Raw genomic sequence first — 21,759 nt, 5'->3', positions numbered from 1 at the left:
TTGTGAAAGAGCTCCTCACAGGAATGTAGCACATACAGGGTTTAAAAAAAAATTTTCGACTGTGCTGATCGATACCTGACTGTTGAAACCCAATTGTATCGATGTAGTCATCCGGGTCATGTTAGTGGAAGCGCTTCAAAAACCCTATTGTAGAAACCCTAAATGGTCTCTAGGGGGCGCTGGTTATATAACTGGGGCTGCTACGTGTGGACAAATTGCCCGTGAGGCTCAGCTGAGTGCGATAGATACTCTACAGCTGTTCGTAAGCGGACGTCTTCTCCTGACACGTGACACACCCCGGAAATTGGTGACGTCCCAGAGCAACAAAGATGGCAGGAATAGGAAGCAGCAACTACTGGGAAGGTAAGAGAGCAAAATTTGACTCGATATACAGTTCACGGTAGTTGGCACCCACACTTAGTGTAATATTCATAATGTCAACCCTTTTTTTATCATTGTCGGCCCGTTTGCCTTAAATAACCACGATTTAAACATACGCGTCTGTACAACAACTAGCTAGCTAACATGTCACCATGAAAGTTAACGTTACTCCTTAAGCTGCTGAACCTGTGTCGCCACTGTAAACGGTTTATCGAGTAGGCAGCTATGTCAGCTGCTGAATGCGTTGTATTCATTCTCCCTCGGTGGATGTCATGTCATTAGGAAACATGCTCTTTCAGCTCAACCATGTTACAAGTTTATAAGCGTTGCTGTAGTAACGTTGCCACTGTTTTGGCTTTGGTAATCAAAAATGAAAAATAAGGTAATGAAACGAGCTGTTGTTAAGTAGTGAAATGTTTTGCCCTTCTCTCTCTCTCTCTCTGTATGTGTGTCTGTGTTTCAGATCTGCGAAAACAGGCCAGACAGTTGGAGAATGAACTTGACCTGAAGTTAGTCTCCTTCAGTAAACTGTGCACCAGCTACAGCAGCTCCAGGGATGGACGTCGAGGAGACACGTACGTTTGCTTATTTTTTTTATCTTTATTGTTTGTTTTTCGCACCCGCAGAGTCAAAAACCCTTATGTAAATTCATAGTCATAGAAGTCATAGGATATTTAGAAGCAATGAGGCAAGGGTAGCTTGACTGGAGACTACACAGGTAATTAAAAGTACACCCAGCCGATCAAACAGATCTCTGACTACCAGGTACATCAAGGCAAAAACACATTTGCCCTGAATGGGATTGTTAGGTTGAGTTCTTTTGATTTGACAGTCAAAAGCATAAATTCCAACTTTTTCTGATTTCAGTTTCTCAAAAGTAAGGATTTGCTTTTATCAGATATGACAGTGATTGGATATTATAGGGTTTTGGATTGATGACCAGGATAAGGAATAAGAGGCAGCCTTGTGGTCTTGGAAGTAGTGATGGCATTTGTTGACATTTTAAAAGCCAAAGGATTATCAAAAAATTAATACCGCGGTTGCATTTATAAAAAATAAAATTTGCATGAAAAATTTTCTAGCATTTATTTAACAATCTCAAGGACCATGAAGATGCAAATGTGGCCTAAGCTATAGTCATCAGATGGCCTTGGTATTCGGGTGGAGGCTTGCCAACACAGGAAAGTGTTGGCTGCAGGAAGGAAGTTTCTATGAATAACACATTGAATCCATACCATCTGTGTCTGTTATTCACTGGCTATAATATCCAAGAAAGGATGCACGCGAAGAGGAACTTCCCTATCGAGATCCTGTTATTATATCAGTACACACTTGTTTCTACTGGCAATTTAGCCACTACTTGCAAGCTGTAAGAATTACTTGTAGATGTAGCAAACCTTTAAATTTTGATTCTGGAACGTAATATGACGAGAAACAAACATTACAAATTGAGAATAAAGGTTAAGTAATTTAGATTGTGGAATCGTGAGTAGAATCAAATAGATTTTAATGCCATTTTTTTGGCCACATTGCCCACCCTTACTCATCTGTATATAGAAGATTTTTGTTGCCAACAACCAATGTATATTTCTGCTGATGCTTCCTGATGACGACTTGTCAATCACACTTGAAAATCTGAGTATAATAGAGGGGGAGTAGTGTCTATTCTCTGGAGGAATTGTTGCTATGGCGACGGTGTTAATAAAACATTTTAAATGAACTGTACCAGTGAAAGTTAGTTTTGAGTAATTTTTGATTAAGCATTAGTTTATGATATATGTTATTCTCATTTGGACTTAACCTTCTGCTTTAAAATGTTTTCATGTAACTTACACAGTTGGAACCCAAGTGCACAAGAACCTTCACACAATCAATAACCCTTTAATATCAAGTTTTACACTTAATTTAACAGCTCATACCAGTACCAGAATATTTTTCTAATATTCAGGCATGAGAAACCTGTAAAGGTTAAACAAAAAAAAAAAAAGACATGCAAACAACTTTAATTTGTCTAATTGTTTTCCATTCTTTGTTTTTCCTTCTCAAGGTCAGACACCACCCCACTACTAAACAACTCTACCCAGGACAGGATGTTTGACACCATGTCTGTGGAGATTGAGCAGCTGCTGGCCAAAGTAAGTAAATTATCACGGGCCAGTGGCTTGTGAAAGGCCAGCAAAAAGACTGTAATGACAACAGCAATTATGCCAAGGCTCTTGTCTTTCATCAAGGAAATAGGAGGCTGTAGGCTCCACTTCTCTTCATGGTTTGCACTGGATCTTAGAATGTTTAAATGTGTTTTCTTAAACATATAAGATTTGTGATACTTTTTAATTGGGACAATTACTCCATGAAGAACAAGAGTTCATAACAGAAGAATAAAATTTAACTGTGAGTTGTAAGTCAGAAACAACAGCTGCATTATAATAGCAATATTTAGAAATACTGATCACAAAAGGTTTGTATGTATTCATGTCTGTAATATCTTGTATCTTTTGGTGTGAAGGATAAAATATAAAGTGTACATCCTCCATTTGTGTTTTGCATATGCAGCTTGTTGTATTGAGACTCTGTGTGGACCTTCAACTCATTTGCTGATCTCCTGGTTTCCTTGATGTCTTTTCCATCCATCCATCTATCCATTCATTTATTCATTTTCCATCTCTCTGTCAGCTAACAGCAGTGAATGACAAGATGGCGGAGTACACCAACACCCCGGGCACGGCTTCTCTCAATGCTGCTCTCATGCACACACTTCAGAGACACAGAGACATCCTTCAGGTTTGCCCTCTTATTCCTCTCATTTTTTGTCTTTTTTTCTTCTTGCTTATCTGCTTTTTGTACTCTTTATATGTCTTTCTTTGTATTTTGTGTTTTATGTAAAATGCCAGTGTGGTGAATGTGAATACTCAGTTCACTGCAGAACATCACTTTTACATTAAATGTTTCCATTTTGTCCTCTTGCTATTTGTGCTTCCTCCAACCCTTTTTCACTTTTGTTTGTTTCTTTATAGGATTACACACATGAATACCACAAAACCAAAGGTAACTTCTTGGCAATTCGGGAAAGGGAAGACCTGCTAGGGTCTGTCCGGAAAGACATTGAGTGAGTACCCAGTCACACCACTTTATGATTAATTTGACTGTGTATTTGTGATCTCTACAGTTTATCATTCACATTATAAAGACACTTTTAGTGCTTCGAACTGTTGATACACAGTCTGTTATTGTCTCGCTCACATGAAGCTGTACGTGGTAGTTCATCCAAAACAAATAGTATTATCATGTGACACATTGCTCGTGTTTGGCCTTAGCAGCTGTGGAGGAATAAAAATTGCAGAGCATTATTCACAGTGCATCTGTGTTGTAGACCTTGGAGGCACAGTTGAACCTTGACTCCCACTTGCCATGCTCTTGACAAATGATAGCCGAGAGAGAAGATTTACAACCTTTTCAGTGCCTTGTATTGAGAAAGTGTCCTCTCCTCAGATTGTCTCAGTTGTGAGGCAGTGTATTTAAATGAGATGGAAACTCCTCCAGACCGTGACTCTTTCATGGAATTGCTTATTGATCTGTAAGACACAGCAGAGAGCATATGGTGAGCACGACAGGATTCCTATTGATCCCCCTTCATTCAGCTGGTAGGCAGATAGCATGCGGATATCAGTCCTATGTGTTCCGTAGGCCTCACAGTCACTTGATTTCATGATCTCATGAAGTTGTCATAATGAAAAGTCCATGGAAGGTTGTCAGTCCTCTTATTGCTAAATATTGTGATTCTTTTAATTCTCATTTGTTTTTACCCTTAAAAATGTAAAATTTAATAAGTGTGCAATTATAGACTTCTATACACTTCTATACATTTGATTTGGGGGGGATATAAAACAGGCTGTCAATTGTTGTACAGGCTACCTTGTATGTTTTCAAGTGTTGTCTTCATTTGCTATCACAAATGACAAAGAATGGATTACCAACATAGTTGGCAAAAATTGGCAACTAATTTTTGTTTTTGGATCGATTCATCATGGCAGCGCTACAAGAAATTGACTTTCTTAGCAAACATACTTGAGCTCATTACACAGATCTTTCAAGCTGTGCAGCTCACCGTCTATGACAGTGTGATTTTAATTTTGAAATACCAGACTTGACACATTTGACATTTTGTGTCTTTTCATGTTAGCTCTGTATAGAATCAGTTTGCTAAATCCAAAATCATTTCCTTAAAAACAATGAACATGTGATGGCCAGTATTGATATTGTGGCAAATCAGTATACCCTCAACAGCCTCCTTCTTTTATGTGTAAATGAACAAAGTTGAACTTTGTTAGAGCTACTCCTGTAAATGCACCACCATACCAGTATTACCTAATGATAATTTGTAGTCGCAGCTGCTCATAAACTGTCAAATTTGAGCTGTGTTTCTACTCAGTAACATCCTGAGAGGTCTGGCACCACATGCAACAGTTCGCTTTCTTTTCATTAAATCACCTTACTAAGGAGTGCCACTGAGGGTCAGCTAATGGGCTCAGTGCTAATGAATCAAATCAATGCATAGCAATGAGCGAGTGCTTAGCCTAATGATGACTAATGTGCCCAAGGGCTGCTAATGAGGCAACCATCTGAGCTTACAGGTAGAGGAATTATAAGTGCTGCTGTTACGTGCAGTGCGGTGAGATGTGGAGTGTGGATGCTTTACATGAGAGAAGTTCTTTTGAAGAGTGTTACGTCCCTAACCTCCTTCACTGACCTTTACTGTTGGGAATGTGATAAAATAGACCTTCAGAATATATGAGAGAAGCTGTATCCTGGAGGGCTGGAAGGCTGCCTTATTATTTTTCAAGACTTGGTCTCTTGGAGCTGCCTTGTCTTTAATGCATTTTCTGAGGAACACAGGAAACGTGAAGCGGTTGTTTTCCAGAACAGTGAAAATTGCTGTGTGGCAAAAAAAAAAACCCCAAAAAAGTAACATTTCACATATCACAGTTTTGATTCACAGATCAGATCACCTTTAGGATCGACAAGATGTTCAGTTTACTTATCGCAGATAAACTACATTTCCTTTATGGCAATGCTTAAATCACAAAAGCAAGGGCACAATATTTTGACTTATTTTTGACTTTTACAAAAGTCTGAAATAGGTTCAAATTTGCATCCGCTGTTGGAGGCTTTCATTCCATTAACACAGTGATGGATGTCTCTGTTGCAGCTTTTTCTTGCTTTTTTCAGTAGAGGGCAGTAGAGATCTTTGGCATGGAGTAAACCCAACGAGTATGCTGTTCACTGTAGATGTTTGTGTGTCCATGTTGTTTACACTGCACACTCAAAAAAAAATCCATACTGATTAAAAGAAATAGTGCACGCTTTCTAATTTATGCAACCACACAAATGAGTAGCATGACAATTTATCAAACACTGTATCAATATCTTATAACGTGCATGCAGGCTCTGTAAGCAGAACATATTCTGAAGCGTGCACACAGCTGCACCATTCATAACAGCAGAATGGAGCAGAGCTGAGCTCAGACCGAACACTCGCTCTGCTCCCGCTTTCATTCTAAATGTCAGCAACAAAATTGACAGCTAGCCTTGATTTACATTGGTGCCCTTTTAAAAAGCCTTGCTGGAGTGATGAAGCTGGCTGTCAGTACAGGCTATTCTAGCTCCACAAAGGCATCAGCTCTCCTGGTGGGGCAACCAGCTTGTGCTCTGTGGTGCACACAGTGAATATAGTGTTTTCATCTAGCAGCTTTGGATGGTGCACTGGGGACGAATTGGGCACATATGTTTTGGACTGCTCACAGTTTGCTGGGTGGGTTTGCTGGTGTGTTTAATGGTATATGTGTGCACATACTCTTTGTGTTTTCCAGTTCCTCCCTCCACTCCTGCTTTTTATCTCGTTGTCACCCAATAGGAGGGTGGGGCTGTGGTAAATGACCAGAAACCCAGGAGAGAAGCCAGCTGGTCAGAGATGCTGATAGCTAGAGCTGGAGAATGGATGTGATGTGTTAGCTCTGTGAGTGGTATAACAACCCGCCCATTAACTTTGACTGCTTTGCTACCACAGAGTTTAGTAATAAAGCACACTATTTCTGCTCCTTTATCAACTTGAGATTGCATAGTATCAGTATTTGGATGAATCATTGGTCTCTTACATAGCTAATGCAGTGAGTAGTATAAGAATTGTAAGTCTCTGGACTACCCGCCCGCTTTGAGTCATTGTCCATGTTCTAGCTCATTTGTAGCTGTTTTGGGTCACGCAGAGCTGTGATTTTTGGTAATTTTTTTGCCAATTTCCATTGCTCCTTCATAGCAGGGGAGACCCAGGTTGGCCCTGCTTAGGAACAGTTCTTCGAAATAGTGTTGCAATAAATGACTTGGCTTGACGTATGGGGTCATTCATCAGAGAAATGTCTATATTTTTAACATTTTGCTTTCTCTCAGTGTTGTAAAAGCTGAGGTGTAACATGACATGGTTTGTTCCTCTCCTGCCATCTTACTCTGACTTTCAAACAACCGATAGCGTGTTTTCTGATCTGCTGCATCCATACTGCTGCTGTGTTAAGTTGATACTAATGCAAACTGAGCATTTTCTTCTGCTTTCAATCACTGATAAAAATTGGTCTACACAGCAATTACACCTGGACTTTTGTTAGTGGATTAGATTAAATATCCCAAGGATTAGTAAAAGAAGTAGTAGTCCAGGTGAGCTAGTTAGATAAAGAGCTGTAAGCCATGTGTGTTTGCAGCATAGCTTCTCTTCACCATGAGCAAGGCCTTTTACCACACCAGCAGGTCCCTAAAGTTATGTGGGAAGAATTTGCCAGACAGACATCTTAACCATAGACAGTGAACTGTCTCTGGATGAGGAAGAGAAAAGGTGATGAGAAACTTCACTAAATATGTAGCCATTCAAATAGCTCTTTCTCTGAACAGAGAAGGGTCATTAGCACTATATATACTGCAAAGGCTACAGCCAATGGTCAGGCTCAAGGCTGTCTGCTGTCAGTTAAAGGGTAACTTCGCTGTTTATCACCCTGGACCCTATTTTCCCAATATTGAGTGAGAGTGCTGCAGCTGGCAGCCTGCAAAATATGTTGCAATACAATTTTTCTGGGCAATTGCACACCGTCAATCCACTACAAATGCGTATTTTTTTTTACCACTGACGGTTTCAGATTGTTATTAAAGTGAGATGACAGAGAAATAAAACTTCGTTTTTTCTATCTTTTGCTCCACTCAAGGGTAAATCTTGTTCTCAGTTGAGTTGTTGCATGAAGTCGATGCTGGAAACCTGAATGGGGGTTTGTACAGTGTGCTAGGAAGAAGAAGAATGCCCATCTTGTGAAGAATGGGACCTGCTGTGCTGTATGATGATATGTGTCACCGTGTCAGAGCATTTCACTCCTCTGAGCAGCAGGGCTGTGCTGGAGACATTCAAATTTCATGTGCCCAGAGGAATGAGACATTTCCTTGGGTGAGACTTAGACACAATAGGAAACAGACTTGAAAGATAAGAATTACTCTCTTTGTTTCATGGCTGCTGGTTGCAAACAATCTCGCTCACTGACTCTTTTCAGATATCGTGTTACACAACTTTAATTGATTTGTGACTTTATTCAAATGGACAGACTTTTTACTTCTTTATCCTGTGTGTTGTTTTCAGGACATACAAGAGTGGCTCCGGGGTCAACAACAGAAGAACAGAGCTGTTTCTAAAGGAACATGAGCACCTGAGAAAGTAAGTTCACATCCCTGTCTTTGCCACGTTTTAAGGAATTTGAAGTGAATCCAACTTTTTCATTCACTCAGAACAGAGTTTTTAAGGATGTTTATTAGAATTAGAATATAGAATTATTAGAATATAGTTAGCCATTTTTCCAGAGCTGTAAAGCCTTTACTGGTGAAGCAGCTTTCCAGATATCGAAGAGGGGATGAATCATTGTGGTGGTGCAGCACAGCCCTTTGGATTTGCTCTGGTTGCTCATATTTGCTTGTTAAGCTCTGGCACCCCTTGGCACTTTATCTCTTTGCACTTTCACTCTATAGCACTTGGGAAGCAACTTTTTACATTTTTTTTTTGATGTTGCATTCATTAATCTAGAGTTTGTCGCATAACTCAGGATAGAGAAAAATGTAGATCAAATCTGAGTGCTTTCCTGGCTAGTTCAGGCATATTTTTTTGCCTTGTTGAAGAAGATATCGACAGTGCCAGGCTTTTGGGTGTGTGCGGGGGCAATGGTTTTATTGTTTTATCAAGTAAGCAAATTCCTGAAACAAGTTTTCTACTCTGTTGCATAACCACAATTTAAAGCTGTAAAGTTAAGCAGAGTTTCATACTGACAGTGTAGGTCAAACAGTCATCTGCCAGCAGCCTCATTAGTGTCCTACTATCATTTGGCTGACTTTCAAGCTCTGCAGAACAGCATGAGGGAGTAAAGTTTTTGAAATCTCTATGTGTGTACCTGGGTGTGAGAAGCATCCTGTGTGGAAAGTAAAATTGGATGTCAGCAGGGCACACACACACACACAATCCATAAAAAAAAAAAAAAGAAAAAGAAAAAAGCACAAATAAACCGCAGAAGAGCTTTTAACATTGCTCAGGCTCGATGATCGCATACAAAGCTGATTGATTCTCTCTTTGGACAAATGTTTGTTTCCTGTCTCAACCCCTCAAAGGCATAATGCCTCAATTATTCCCCATCAAGACCTCTTAATTCATTTCAAAACAGCCTTTAGCTCAGCTGACACGACATGGTTTATCTCTCAGTTTATGAAATGATAAAAGGAAGTCAACATCATGAACATCTTTAAAATACAATTCTGCCAAATAGAATAACTAAATTAAAAATTAAACATTATTATTAAATCTATAATATTAAAACATTTTTTTTTATAAATGCTATTGTGATTGTTATTAGCAATTCATTGCAGATGCCTTTAATGGTTTACAGGAAAGGGACTTGAGAGGTACTTTGTTTGGCTTTGCCTGCAGATGTTCCTGATCTGATCCACCTGTCATTCCTTGTCAGCATTCTGTCAGTGTATTCACATAAATATTCCAATAATGTGTGAAGTTGCACACAACTAGAAGAGATCCATGTGCATGCTTCAGTGAATGAATGTACTAGAGCAGAGACAGAAGAGAGAGAGAGAGCGAATCCTTCTTTTGGTCCTAAAGATTGATTCATATGGTTACAGGTGTCTGATGTCTACCTTCTTTATATTCTGAGTGAAGAAAGATTTTTTTTTCCTAGATAAGTAGTTTTTCAAGAAATGATAATATGATATACCCTTTCTTTTCTCTTTTATTCGAACTGGGCTCCAAATATCCAGACTGAATACAGATGATTAAAATAATCTTAGAAATGTGAAATGAGAACAGGACTGGCTACGACACATTGTAATGAACCTCTTCTGGCATCCTGTAGCCACATGCACTCCCAGCATTCAAGCCCTTGTGCCAATCCAGCATAATTGATCGGCATATCAATAATGAAATTATCTCGTTAAACCACAGCCCATATTAGAGGGCTTCCCCCAAACCATTGACAAAGATGGGAAGGGAAAGAGGAGATTGGAGATGAGGATTGAGTTACACTTGATTGGTCCTATTAGAGCCATAACACAGGAAAGAGGGCCTTAAGAGAAAAGGGCTAAAATGTGTTAGTGGCCAGTGCGATGGTCTTGAAGTCTCAGTGGGGCCAAAGCAGAGATACTTGATAAAGAGGAGAAACTCAAGTTAAAATCACTTTCTGATGCATTACAGTCTGTGATGCTCTCTTTACAAAAGACAGTTTTACGAATAGTGAGGTGTCCCTTATGCAACATTACCTTTTTGAGATGTTTTCTGTTAATACTCAAAGCCTGTTAGAGAGAGGCGTTGTGGAGATGTCTTTGTAGCTCAGCTTGTGATTAAAACCATGTTTTATGCCCTTGGCTTTTTACCTTTGGTGAGTGAGCCATCACGAGTATGTCTTTGCAATAGTTTTAGTGTATATAATGTAATGTATGATCTGTATAAACTCAAATAAAACAGTATAGGGGGCATTGTGTAGTATTAGTGAGTTTGAGTCTATAATGTTTTGGCAAGTGATGGTCCCGACATTTCCAAACAGAACAGCCAAGACTCATCACTTTCGAATGAAAGTTGCCAGCTGGCATTTATTCTCAACAGAACCTAATGAAACCATCTTTAAAACAGTATCCTCTTTACATCAGCCAGACCTGCCTGCACATTACGTGACGAGATAATATTAGGTGGACAGCAGCAGCCTGTGGTGTACAGGCTGGTTGGATGTGAGGAAGCCAGGAGCAGATGTACAGCACATGCTAAATGTTGATTAACTTTTAACTTGATGTTGTTTAGTTATAAGTGCTGTAGATATTTCTGTAGCCGTCTGTAAGTTTAGCTCATCCCTTGGTCTTCTGTGTATCTGCTATTCCATATCTCTTTGCCGTAAAGATCAGTGTTCATGAATAAACTAGAGGGAAGGAGGGGCAGGTTCATTAAAAGTTCATGTTGGAATAGCTCTAATGGTAGTGGTCACTCTGACAAGGACTTCCTGTCTAACAGAGGATTATTATTATTATTATTTTTTTTTGGACAGCAGTGGTCCACACCAGGATGTTCACTTTTTTCTGTAGTGTTCCTCCAGTTGCTTTTTTTTGTCCTCACTCTGTAGATTCATAAAGTGAACTCCTGTACTGTGTCTCTTCTCATGAACTTACATTTTTCCATTGGCCTTGCATGCAGTTGAACTCAATAATCCTCTGCCTCCAAGGCTGGATCACTTCCGGGCACTGCATGCTGTCGCAGGCCATCTGAGCTCACAAATGTTTATTAAAGCAGTGTTGCTCTTTCCTGATTACCTTGGTTCGATGAGTCTCTAGGCCCAAATTGTGAAGAGGTTCTTGGTCCCTGCTATCCTTGTTTACAAGTGAATATAATGACTTCAGTTCCTCGTCCATAAATCCCACAAAGAAGGCTGCACAGGGGGGCAATCGAGGCTACTCATCACAAGTCATTTCTGTCACGTTAACTTTAGAAGTTTGGGTCCTTTGCCATATAATACTGGGTGATGAGAAAAACAATGAACAAGTCCACTATTGTCATTTAGAGTTGTGACCGTGATGTTTGTTTTGCTCAAAATGATTTGTTGTTACTTTTTATTCATGGTGTGAAAGCTCAGAAAACACAAAAGAAAGGATGTTAAAAAAAAAAAATCATGCCTCATGATATTCACTTTCATTGTGAAAGTACTTAGAACTGAAACAGAAGTTGAAAACAATATTAATGTGCGAGTTGAAAACATAAACAAAACAAATAAAGCCTGTTTAGAGAATTAATTCTCTCCTTGTCGCTCCTTTTCCGCAAGTATGAGACCACCACTTTTATTTTCCTGGCCTGTTGCATGCTTTAGGAAATCTGATGAGAGCTGCCGATTCCCTGATATGCTTATGTATTCAGCAGAGGAGAGCTGGTAGGATTCAGGATAAAGTACCGGCCTGCTCTCGCTGCTTCACCACAGGAATCCAAACAGTTCAGTTCAGAAGATTTAGAGGGCCAGTAGCTCCTTAGTCCTTAATTACTACAGATTTACTTTAGAGTTTAGCAGTTCAAGTTTTTGCCATCTTTCTCATGCTTGGTTTTATATTAATTGGCATCGAAGTCTTTGTGAATGGCAGCTTGAGTGTGTATCAGTTGGATTTTGAGTCACCTCTGAGCTCTGATTTGTGCTCACTTTTTCTTTTTACTGATGCAGTAGTTGCTTTCTGCAACAATTACCGAGATTTACAAGACCGTTTCATAGGCAAAGTAATTAATTTCATTTCACCTGGCTGATTCTGTTAGTTGCCCCCATATTGCTCTAAAAGCCAGCCAGACAGGGCAATTCTCTCAGAAGTTTGCTGTCAAGTATTTCCTCAGAATAATTGATGAGTCAACAGCAATCAATCACTTTGATAAATCCTTTGTAGTCATTTAGGCTTCATTTTTACTACTGGTTGTAGCAGTTCTGAATGCAAACAAAAAAATATGGACACATTCATGTGAACATTAAGTAGTCTGTCCATTTCTGTGTGCATGTGTGACTGGCAAGACAGCATGAAAGCATGTGGGCAGGGTGAGTTGCTTCATCATATTGGAAAAGGCAATTCGCTCTGAGCTAATGAGCGATTTAATGACTGCAGCAAAACACCAATGATCAGGGGAAACGGAAAGAACCCATCTCAAACCCGAAACCACATATACATGAATGTGATGGCACAATTAACCACACCAATGCAGCAGCAGCAGCAGCTTGATTATGGGGGGAACAAAGCATAAATCTTTGGCCCCATCTTATCTCTGCTATAAAAACTCCATGAATCAAGGCTCGCCTCAGCTCGCAACCCCTCTCTCTTCCGCTGTTCAGCTCATGAGTTATCAGTTGAACACTGTGGGCAGACAGAATGTATCGTTTTGCTTTTCTTTGTCTGTCAGTTTTCTCTGTCCACCGTGATATCTTTTTCTCTGATCGTTTATGATCAGCCTCACGTGGACGTCTCTCCTTCGCCCACCACATTCTACTTAAAATAATAATCAAATAAAAATATTGAGTTTGTAAGATTTTTGAAATGACATTTGTTTTGAGACTGAAAAAGCCTGGACTGTGCTTTGCATTATAACTACCCATGATTACAGTGTTCATCAGTTGTGACTTTCACTCTCAATTTTGCGCCAGTTACCGAACCATTTCACCAAATGATTAGAATGAAAAATGATTTTGTTTGTTTGTGACAAAAATCACATCGGAACTTTGTTAAATTAGTCCAAAACATAATTCAGCAGCAGGAAGAAATCAGACTAATGAGGATAAACTCATGTAGCTTTAATGGCCAGTCATTCCTGTTTTACCCCTCTGCAACCACAAGGACACTAACATTGCAAGTCATTGGCAAAACCAGCCTCAGAGTAGTTAGACGCTCTTGATGGTATTACCTGTGTTTGTAGTTCTAATACTACAATCAAATAATCATTTTTGGCTTGCCTGAATCCAAGCTTGAGTTTAGCTGTTTGCTTTTTGAGCTTTTCACTGCTCCTTCTGCCATTATTCACATTCTTCAGAGATTATTAAGTTCCTTTTACCTAAGATGCATAATTTTTGATAGACCAGGTCTTTGAAACTCATTTTAAGGCAGTCCAGCATCTGTTAAATGGAAAAAAACTGTCAGCACGCATACTTGCCAACGATGCATGTGCATATACAGGGCCTCATGGTAAGTTTTCCCCTCAGAATAAAACCTGCAGTGCAGAGGGAGAATTTAAGGAGAACTACACACTCGTCCATCTTGTTTTGCCAGTTTACCACATGATAAAATGAATGTAAATAAAAATACTTTCACACAAAGTGATATGATAAAAAGCGATGTGACGCTGCCATAAAGCCAAAGTAAAAAGAAGTGCAGAATATATGAATGTCTCACACACTTAAAGTAGGTATAGAGCATCAGTTTTAGATGTTGCCTTTTTCACAGAAGGAAAAGGTCAAAATGGCTGTTGTGACAAAAGTGTTGTTTATTGGGGCACATCTGCACACAACTTTGTCCCAATTCATTAACGCTAATTGTTTAAAAGCTCCCTTTGGCTTGGTTCTTCATTTTTCCAAATAGTGAACCACGAAGAGTATTGGTTAAAGTAAAAGTGGTGGTCAAGTTGAGGTATAAAGAGAAGACTTTAAGGAAAGGCTGGAGATGTTTGAGTTTTGGTGTGGACAACATTAGTGTGAGAATGAGAGCTTATCTCTTCTCACAACTCTGATTGGATTGGATAGGATACATAAGCATGCTAACGGCCTAACAGAAACTACATATTGAGCAAAGACAATGAGGATATGGAGTTGATGAATGGATGTTTAGCAATGAAATTCAACCCCCTTGCAATTTTACTTGTTTGGTTTCCCTTTAGTTCTCTGAAACATTATCCAGATTGATTCCAATCATGGATTAAACTGCTGAGAGCATTGTTGTTTATGAGCGAACTGAGACACAAAACTGGCATTACAACAAAAGAGGTTGTCTGTGTGCGCCTTTCAATATTCCCTGTAGGACAATAGCAAACGTTTGACACTCCCTCTTTTATGTAACTATGCAAAAGCTAAAACCCCGGGATCTCTGAAGTGAAATCCTCTCTGGGACTACTTAGTCCAAACTTCCCCATTGTGTGAGTCTTCTGTGAGGAGAAGACGCACTAAACAAATTACTAAACAGTCACACTAGTACTGACTTCTTACTTACATGACAAAGACCTTCTGTTGTTTGTGTCAGTTAGGACAAGCAAAAGACAAGAAGAACACCCTGATGTTAGTGGGAAGATTCAAATGGCCTTACGCTGTGTTCTGACTGGTTAGTCACTACGTGGGAGGTGATAAGATTAATAAGGAGACGAGAAAAGGAAATTCAGTCTCAAACAACATGAAATCAAATTGAGTTCTCATCCGGTTTAGTGTCAGTGTCTGTATGCGAATTAGATGTTAATTAAATGAGAATTCAGTATTGATCCCTGCCAGTCAGAAACTGATATTGATAACCACCCACACATCTTATGTTTTATTATTATTCCATGCTTTTACTACACTGTCTTATGTCAGTAACTAACGTTTCTTTCTCTTTATCTCCCTGCCCCCATCTCCCACTCTTGTTTATAGTTCGGACCGTCTGATGGATGACACAATAAGGTAGGACCTGCTTTCTGTCTTGCACGTATGGGAAGACATAAATTTTCATATGTAACAGCTCCGACCCACCCCCTCTCCATTTCCTTATTTACCAGCTTGACTCAGAACCCTTCGTGTGTGTGTGTGTGCAAAAATGGACCTTAACTGCGTCTGGATATGTCAGATCTGACGTGTACCGTCGAGTTGGGGCAGTAAACCTGTAGAAAAATGATCCTTGTTTATTGCCCCTCATCCTTCATTTGTCAGTACAGAGCAGAGGTGCTAACTCCGAGTGAGGAAATGAATAAATTCAACAAGAAATGAAGTTGTCTCATTACCTGCCATTTTAGAACTGCAATACCAGAAAACAAACTATAGGACCTCCATATGTATACTCTCTTTGTCTTTGAAAGACAAAGTAGTACCCTTTTTTACGCCTCCACCTTTGTCATCTGATAAGCAAATTAGGAGTGACCAGAGCTGCAGTTTTCTGTCATATTTTGTCCCACTCTACTTCTGCATTTGAAAGATTTATTTTAGCTATGACCTTACATAGGCACACGGGTGACGCCTGGCTAATTGAATCACAATGTAGTCTTATGATCAGTGGTTCTAAATATTTTTATGTGATATATTTTTAACTGTATTTCTGAGAAATCATGTTTTTCTACCTGTTTTGTAGAAGCTGTACCTGTGAGGCTCAGCAGGGCAGTGGGATTGTTTGATTCATTGTAGGTTAAAACAGCCAACCGTAGTCGCTGAATTTGCCTTGATTGAATCCTGAACCTGAAAGTACATTAGTTTTCATCTGAACACGTCCACATACTTCTGCAGTACCCGACTTTCAAATTCAGCCCCACATTAGCACTGCAGCAAACCAGATTTTTTCTTACATGTTTTGAACCTTGCTTTTTTATCAATTGACTTTTTAATGTTGTTTCTCTCTGTCTCTATCATTTCAAACTTATAAAAGTTTCATTTCATTTGGATGTGCTACCTGTAGGAAAAGCAGCCAGTTAAAATTTACCAAGTTACCGTTTATATCCGTGCCCTCCTGTGGCAACCAGTTCAAACCCCATTTTCGTTTTCTCTGCGTTGCATGTCACTCGTCCACTTGTCTGTGTCCCTTTTAAGCACTGATCACATACGTGTGTGAGTGTGAGAGAGAATCTTTATCCACCAGCTCTGATTCTCATGAGCTGGTTAACATTGACATAAAGGCTCGTTGATGTTGCTGGAGTCAGCAAAGTGTTTCTCCCTGAGTGAGGAGAACACGATCCCTAAGACACGGCTCCAGGCCAAAACTGCAGACTGCCAGGAGAAGGCCTCACCCACACCCTTTTAGTTACACACTGCAAATTCTGCCTTTACCTGCATTCATGTACACACACACACACACACACACACACACACATATACACACATACACACATACTCCAGGTGTGCTGCTCATCAGCTCTGCCAGCCAGAAGAGTAAACAACTGTGGTGATTTCATTTACCTTGTTTTGACCTGCCTCCTGTGGGACTCTGTCACTCTGGGATGGGTGGAGTTCGTCCCCAGTGGCCAGTGCTTACTGGTTGTCACCCTGTTCAAGAGTTACATAAAGTTAACTTGGAATGAAGAGAAAAACTGTTGCACCTGCACCACCTGTTTTTTTAAGCATATCAACATTGTACTTAAGTTATTGTTTTTATATGGAGCTCATTTCTTTTACTCAAATGCTCCCAGTGTGAAGGATTCAAAAGTGGGCTCAGTGGCTGCTATTGATTATTGTGTGTAACAGATGCCACAGAAGGCAAACACAGAGCCTGAAACCTTTCCTGTCAACTGCCCAGCTGCACTTTCCTGCACTGAAAGTTGCTGAGGCCCAGCTTTGAGAGCAAGAGAGGTACAATATCACAGCAATTCTACACCTTCCTTCTACAAGCCGGGGAGACTCGCACACTTACTGCAGGGACCCACACTGAGCTGAAGGAAAACGTGATGAGATGACTTGCGTTTCACCCCAGAGTGATCCGCTCCCCTGTAGCACAGGAGGACACCAAGATTTGCAAACGATGTTTGCAGTCTAATTCGCATATTGATTCATTTGACTGACAGCTGTGGATTTGCTGGAGTGAGACGCACCTGTTAATGATGATTTAAATACAACTGATTTTAAATTAAACATCATCAGGTAATTTTCTCCACATTTCCTGTTTGTGCCTTGAAATGTGTTACCAAGTTTTGGCTGACAGAAACTGTATTTTCTTGGATGATACATTCTTTCCTGCACCACAATTTTATGGTGTAATATACATATATATATATATAGATAGATAGATAGATAGATAGATTTAAACTGGATGTCTCAACAAGCAATTCCCTCTTGGAAATGAATTTCTAACCATATGTGGGTTCACTGAGATGAACTTTACAGTACTAATAACTACAATGCAGTATAGTATATCGTCACTTCTCAATTTATTCTCTCTTTTTCTTTTAGTATTGCCATGGCGACCAAGGAGAACATGACCTCTCAGAGGGGCATGCTGAAATCCATACAGAGCAGGGTCAACACGCTGGCCAGTATCCTTTTTGTTGCCTATGTGCGTGGTTCTGTGTGTGTGGCTACTTGCGCAGCCAAGTAGTCCATTATGAAATCACTGCAAGTCCTTAAGAAATCAGTGCTTGTGTGTTGCTGTTTCATAGATTCATGTTCCAAGTTGTCGCTATGTCAGTTACCCAAATGACCCTCTGATTTTGTACACACCAAACAATGCAAGAAGGTGTGAATAAAGAGCTGCAGCTGCTTGAGAATGGGATTTAAGGGCATATTGGTTATGAAACAGCACTCTCCTTCTTTATAACATTAACGATAAAGCCTCCAGACCAATCCTTATTCAAGTTGCTGACTTGACTTTTAAGACCCAGTATGAAACTCTGAGAGATTTCAGATTGTTGTTGTTGTTGTTGGTTTTGCATGACATTCAGTCAGTTTGTTTGACCCATGCCTGTTGTCCAAAGGGAGATCTACTCTTGTAGAACTTAAGAGTTAGAATGTAATTGGTTAGGTAATAATTAATTAATTTATAGGAGTTGTTTCTTTAGTTATCATAGTGCACCTGTCACTTGCAAAAGCTTCTCTTTTCAAAAGTTTTTTTTCTTAATTTATTCCTAATCCAGTGTAAAATTCAGGAATTGAAATATTTGTGATGTTCCTTAACTTTTGGCTTTGCCTAGATCGTTTCCCAACCATCAACAATCTCATCCAGCGAATCAACCTGCGGAAGAGACGGGACTCTCTGATCCTGGGCGCGGTGATCGGCGTGTGCACCATTCTCCTTCTGCTCTATGCTTTCCACTGAACGTGCCGGCCGGGTGAAATCTTATGAGGAGCAGGACTGATCTGCTTCTTTGTAGCATGGGCACCCCGAGGAGACTGAGCTCAGTGATTGAAGGACCCTGGAGCCTCCCGAGCAGAAAGACATTCGGTTGGTCCAGTTGTTGGATGGGAACAAAATTCGGTCAACGTGAACTTCTGAACTTGTATTCAGCAGTGGGACAAATGAAGGGCTGGTGGTTGGCTGCTCTTTGGCCAACAACAGAAGGGGGTCCAGAAGTTCAAATAAGATAAAATAATAAACATTTACACTGATAACTGATAACTGAAACAGAGGAAAAGTGTGAAGAGACTGAGAGAATGTGTGGTTTATCTTTTTTTTTTTTTTTTTTTTCCCCCCCGCAGGTGGAAGGATTTTTAGTTTAATGATCCTTTTTAATGGATGGATTGGGATGACTAGTTCATTGTGGGCTGTAAAATTTGAATTAATAAATTATTCATGTCAGTATGCGCAAAAAGGTGTGTGACACTATTAGATAATAAACATTTCAAATATTGTATTTTTCAAAATATATAATTTCTGTTGAACGATTTTTTTATTTTTTTGTGCTTTTCCCATTTCTGAGTGAGTTCAACCACCAAGATGCTGTAGCAGGGCCCATTAAAATAATTACTTTTACTGCTGATGAGAAATTTTCTGAAGGACTCGGTACAAGAAAGACTTCAGGAGACCAGATGATGTCTTACTGCAGATGTTATTTATTGAACAATGCTTCATTAAGGGAGTCACAACAACACAAAGCAACAGAGGTGAAATGTCACCTGATCCTGCCTGTCGTATGCAAGTCAGGAGATTTCTACAGTCATGGGCATATCCTCTGTGTTCTAAAATGATTGGATATTTAGTCTAAATATTACTTGAATATCTCAAGTTCCTCACGCAGTAACCTCTCTGCTACACTGAGCCCCTGAGGACTCAGTGGACCACTTAGGACACCTGGTCTCCTTTGCCACTGACTGTCTACTCCCTGTCTCCTGTAAGCCTCCTGACCCAGAGCATACTGAATGTAAAGTGTGGGCACAGGCACTGTTTGTCTAATAACTTATGCTGAGAGAAGAGACTGCAAAATAGATATGAAGGAAATTTCGATCACAGCTGCATTTACATATCTCAAAAATATTGCAGCTGTTCTTTTTTTAAAAATTATTTTTAAACCTTTATTGGAAGGTTAGCAGGAAATGAGAGGGACGAGAAATTACATGAAACAAAAGATCCCTGGCTGGATCTGAACCATGGAAGCTGTGGTTTATGGTCAGCTCCTTAACCTCCTCAGCCACCAGGGCACCCTGCTCTGACTTCATTTACATTTAGAGGTGAAACAATCATTGGGCCAATTCAAGAGAAAATGAATCAGAAACCACTGATTATTTCATTAAACTTGTCATAGATGAGATTAATCAATAAAAATAACCAGCATATGAATCAATAGTTGAAGTCCTATTTGCATTCATATCTGCATGTCCAGTGACTTTCTCTGTGATCTTTAAGTCAGAAAAGTGAAGAAGTGCACAGTTATCAAAATATGAGTGTTCAGATCTCACAAGTCTCTCAAGTATTTGGGTTTAAACTTGTGTTTCTTTCTTGACAGTCACCAGGTTCATGTGGTGGTGGTGAAATGTCTTCAACACCGTTGCCTTTGCTGCACGACTTGCAGGTGTCTATTGAAGAGAAATGAAAACAGGCTTTGTTGATCAGCTACTGCAGGACTTCTGCATCTTTCTTAATATAGTCTACCTGGCAGAGCCAATGAGCCTCTTTGATTTCAGTCCACCTGGAGCACAAAGTGATGTGCATTTGAGGGTAGGGACTAAAGTATTCAGAGATGAGATGGGAGTGATTACAGACTGGGTTTGACTTGTTTAAGTCCCACTTTGTTGTTGTGGGTTTAGGATTGTGCAAGGCAGCCGTGTGAGAAACATCAATGTGTTCTTGTCTCACAGCTCCAGACTGTTTCTCAACTGGAATCCAAATAAAATAGCCTCACTTCAATGGACTGAAGAGGATAAATTTGGTTTCTTGTCCACATTCCCTCTGTTTGATGCCTTCCTCACAAAGAAAAACTATTAAAAAAAAGTACAGAAATGCTAGCAGACTGCAGTTTTTGTAAAATATCCTCATGTCAATCTGGCGGATAAGCGGTATAGAAAATGGATGGATGGATGGATGTCAATCTGGCATTTTATAAAAGGAATTGCCTTTTCCTCTCTTCTACAGCAGCCAGACAAGCATTTCAATCTTTACCTGAATATCTCTCTTCCTTCAGGAGGGAAACCCTGTGCTGAAGTCTAAATTTGGTTCACACATGTGTACACACTGTCTAGCAGAGTGTGGAGGTGCTGATGTGTTCAACTCCTGAATATTTCAGCCACGCAAACTGTATGCCACCCAAGCAAGACTAAGCACCAGAGCCCCTCATTTAGCAAGGTCGACTACAGTGACTTCTGACAAGCACAGAGTCTGTTTGTTCACAGCAACAGGAACAAGACGCAAGTCTGGCTTTCTGTGTCTGTGAAGAAATCGCATGGCTGTGACGTTCAAGGTGGGCATAGTTCTGACTTTAAGCAAAACAAACAAGGACAGACTATTTACATCTGAAACCCAGAAAATCCCTGCAAAATGGAAGTCTATTTTATCTTTTGGGATTGTGGTGTTACAAGGTTTGCATCAGGCTGCTACTCTGCAGAGTGTGTAGGTGTGGGTAGGCTTTAAACATACCTAATCTGAAATGAATTCTTAATTTCTTTTTCCCAGGGTCATCCATAACCTGTAGTTGTGGCAGCCATGATAAATGGTGTTTGTGAATCAGGACCTGCAGTATGTACAGTGTTCACATATAATAAAAACAGTCCCAATAAAAACATCATTCACAAATATTGTGTTTTTTTTCTGTTACAGGTATAGCTCTTAATGTGTCCAATCCCTGCATGTGCATGAGGTAAGTAAAACAAATTGGGCTTAGTTATATCATTTTGATGTTTTACAGCTTTTCTGGGCCTTTACCATTTTGCACCACTGTTGTTCCTGTTATGTGTTCAAAAACACTCTCACTTTCAGACATTCGGTCAGAGGGAAGCAGGGGGTACCAAAGTGAACTGGTCGGTTGGGCCACTGTTTCTGTCCTGGCTGAAATATCTTAACGACTGTTGGGTGAATGGACGTTAAATATTGTGCACACTTTCATGACTCCCAGAGGCTAAAGCCCAGTGACTGTGGTGATGCCCTGACTTTACTTATGGTGTCACCTTAAGGTTAACACTTTAGTTTTTTAATGAAATATCTTGAGAGCTGTCCGTTGGATTG

General features: G+C 39.9%; 1 protein-coding gene across 2 annotated transcripts; it reads left to right on the top strand.

The window, feature by feature from the left end:
* The first annotated feature begins 207 nt into the window (after positions 1-207).
* On the top strand, positions 208-18,956 carry gosr1 (golgi SNAP receptor complex member 1). Of its 2 annotated transcripts, none has more exons than XM_046388912.1 (9): positions 208-363; positions 845-956; positions 2,429-2,516; positions 3,055-3,162; positions 3,396-3,487; positions 8,045-8,119; positions 15,066-15,095; positions 17,562-17,644; positions 18,299-18,956. In XM_046388912.1, exons 1-9 carry the CDS (start codon positions 330-332, stop codon positions 18,421-18,423), a joined length of 747 nt encoding a protein of 248 aa, XP_046244868.1. In that variant the 5' UTR covers positions 208-329; the 3' UTR covers positions 18,424-18,956. The 2 variants fall into 2 exon arrangements, with proteins under 2 accessions (XP_046244868.1, XP_046244869.1); XM_046388913.1 differs by lacking the exon at positions 18,299-18,956 and adding an exon at positions 16,860-16,964.
* The last annotated feature ends 2,803 nt before the right edge of the window (positions 18,957-21,759 follow it).

Source organism: Scatophagus argus, chromosome 5 (genome assembly GCF_020382885.2).
Source record: "Scatophagus argus isolate fScaArg1 chromosome 5, fScaArg1.pri, whole genome shotgun sequence".
NCBI lineage: Eukaryota > Metazoa > Chordata > Actinopteri > Scatophagidae > Scatophagus > Scatophagus argus.
The sequence above is the reverse complement of the archived record's forward strand: the minus strand, read 5'-3'. Positions and strand labels throughout refer to the sequence as shown.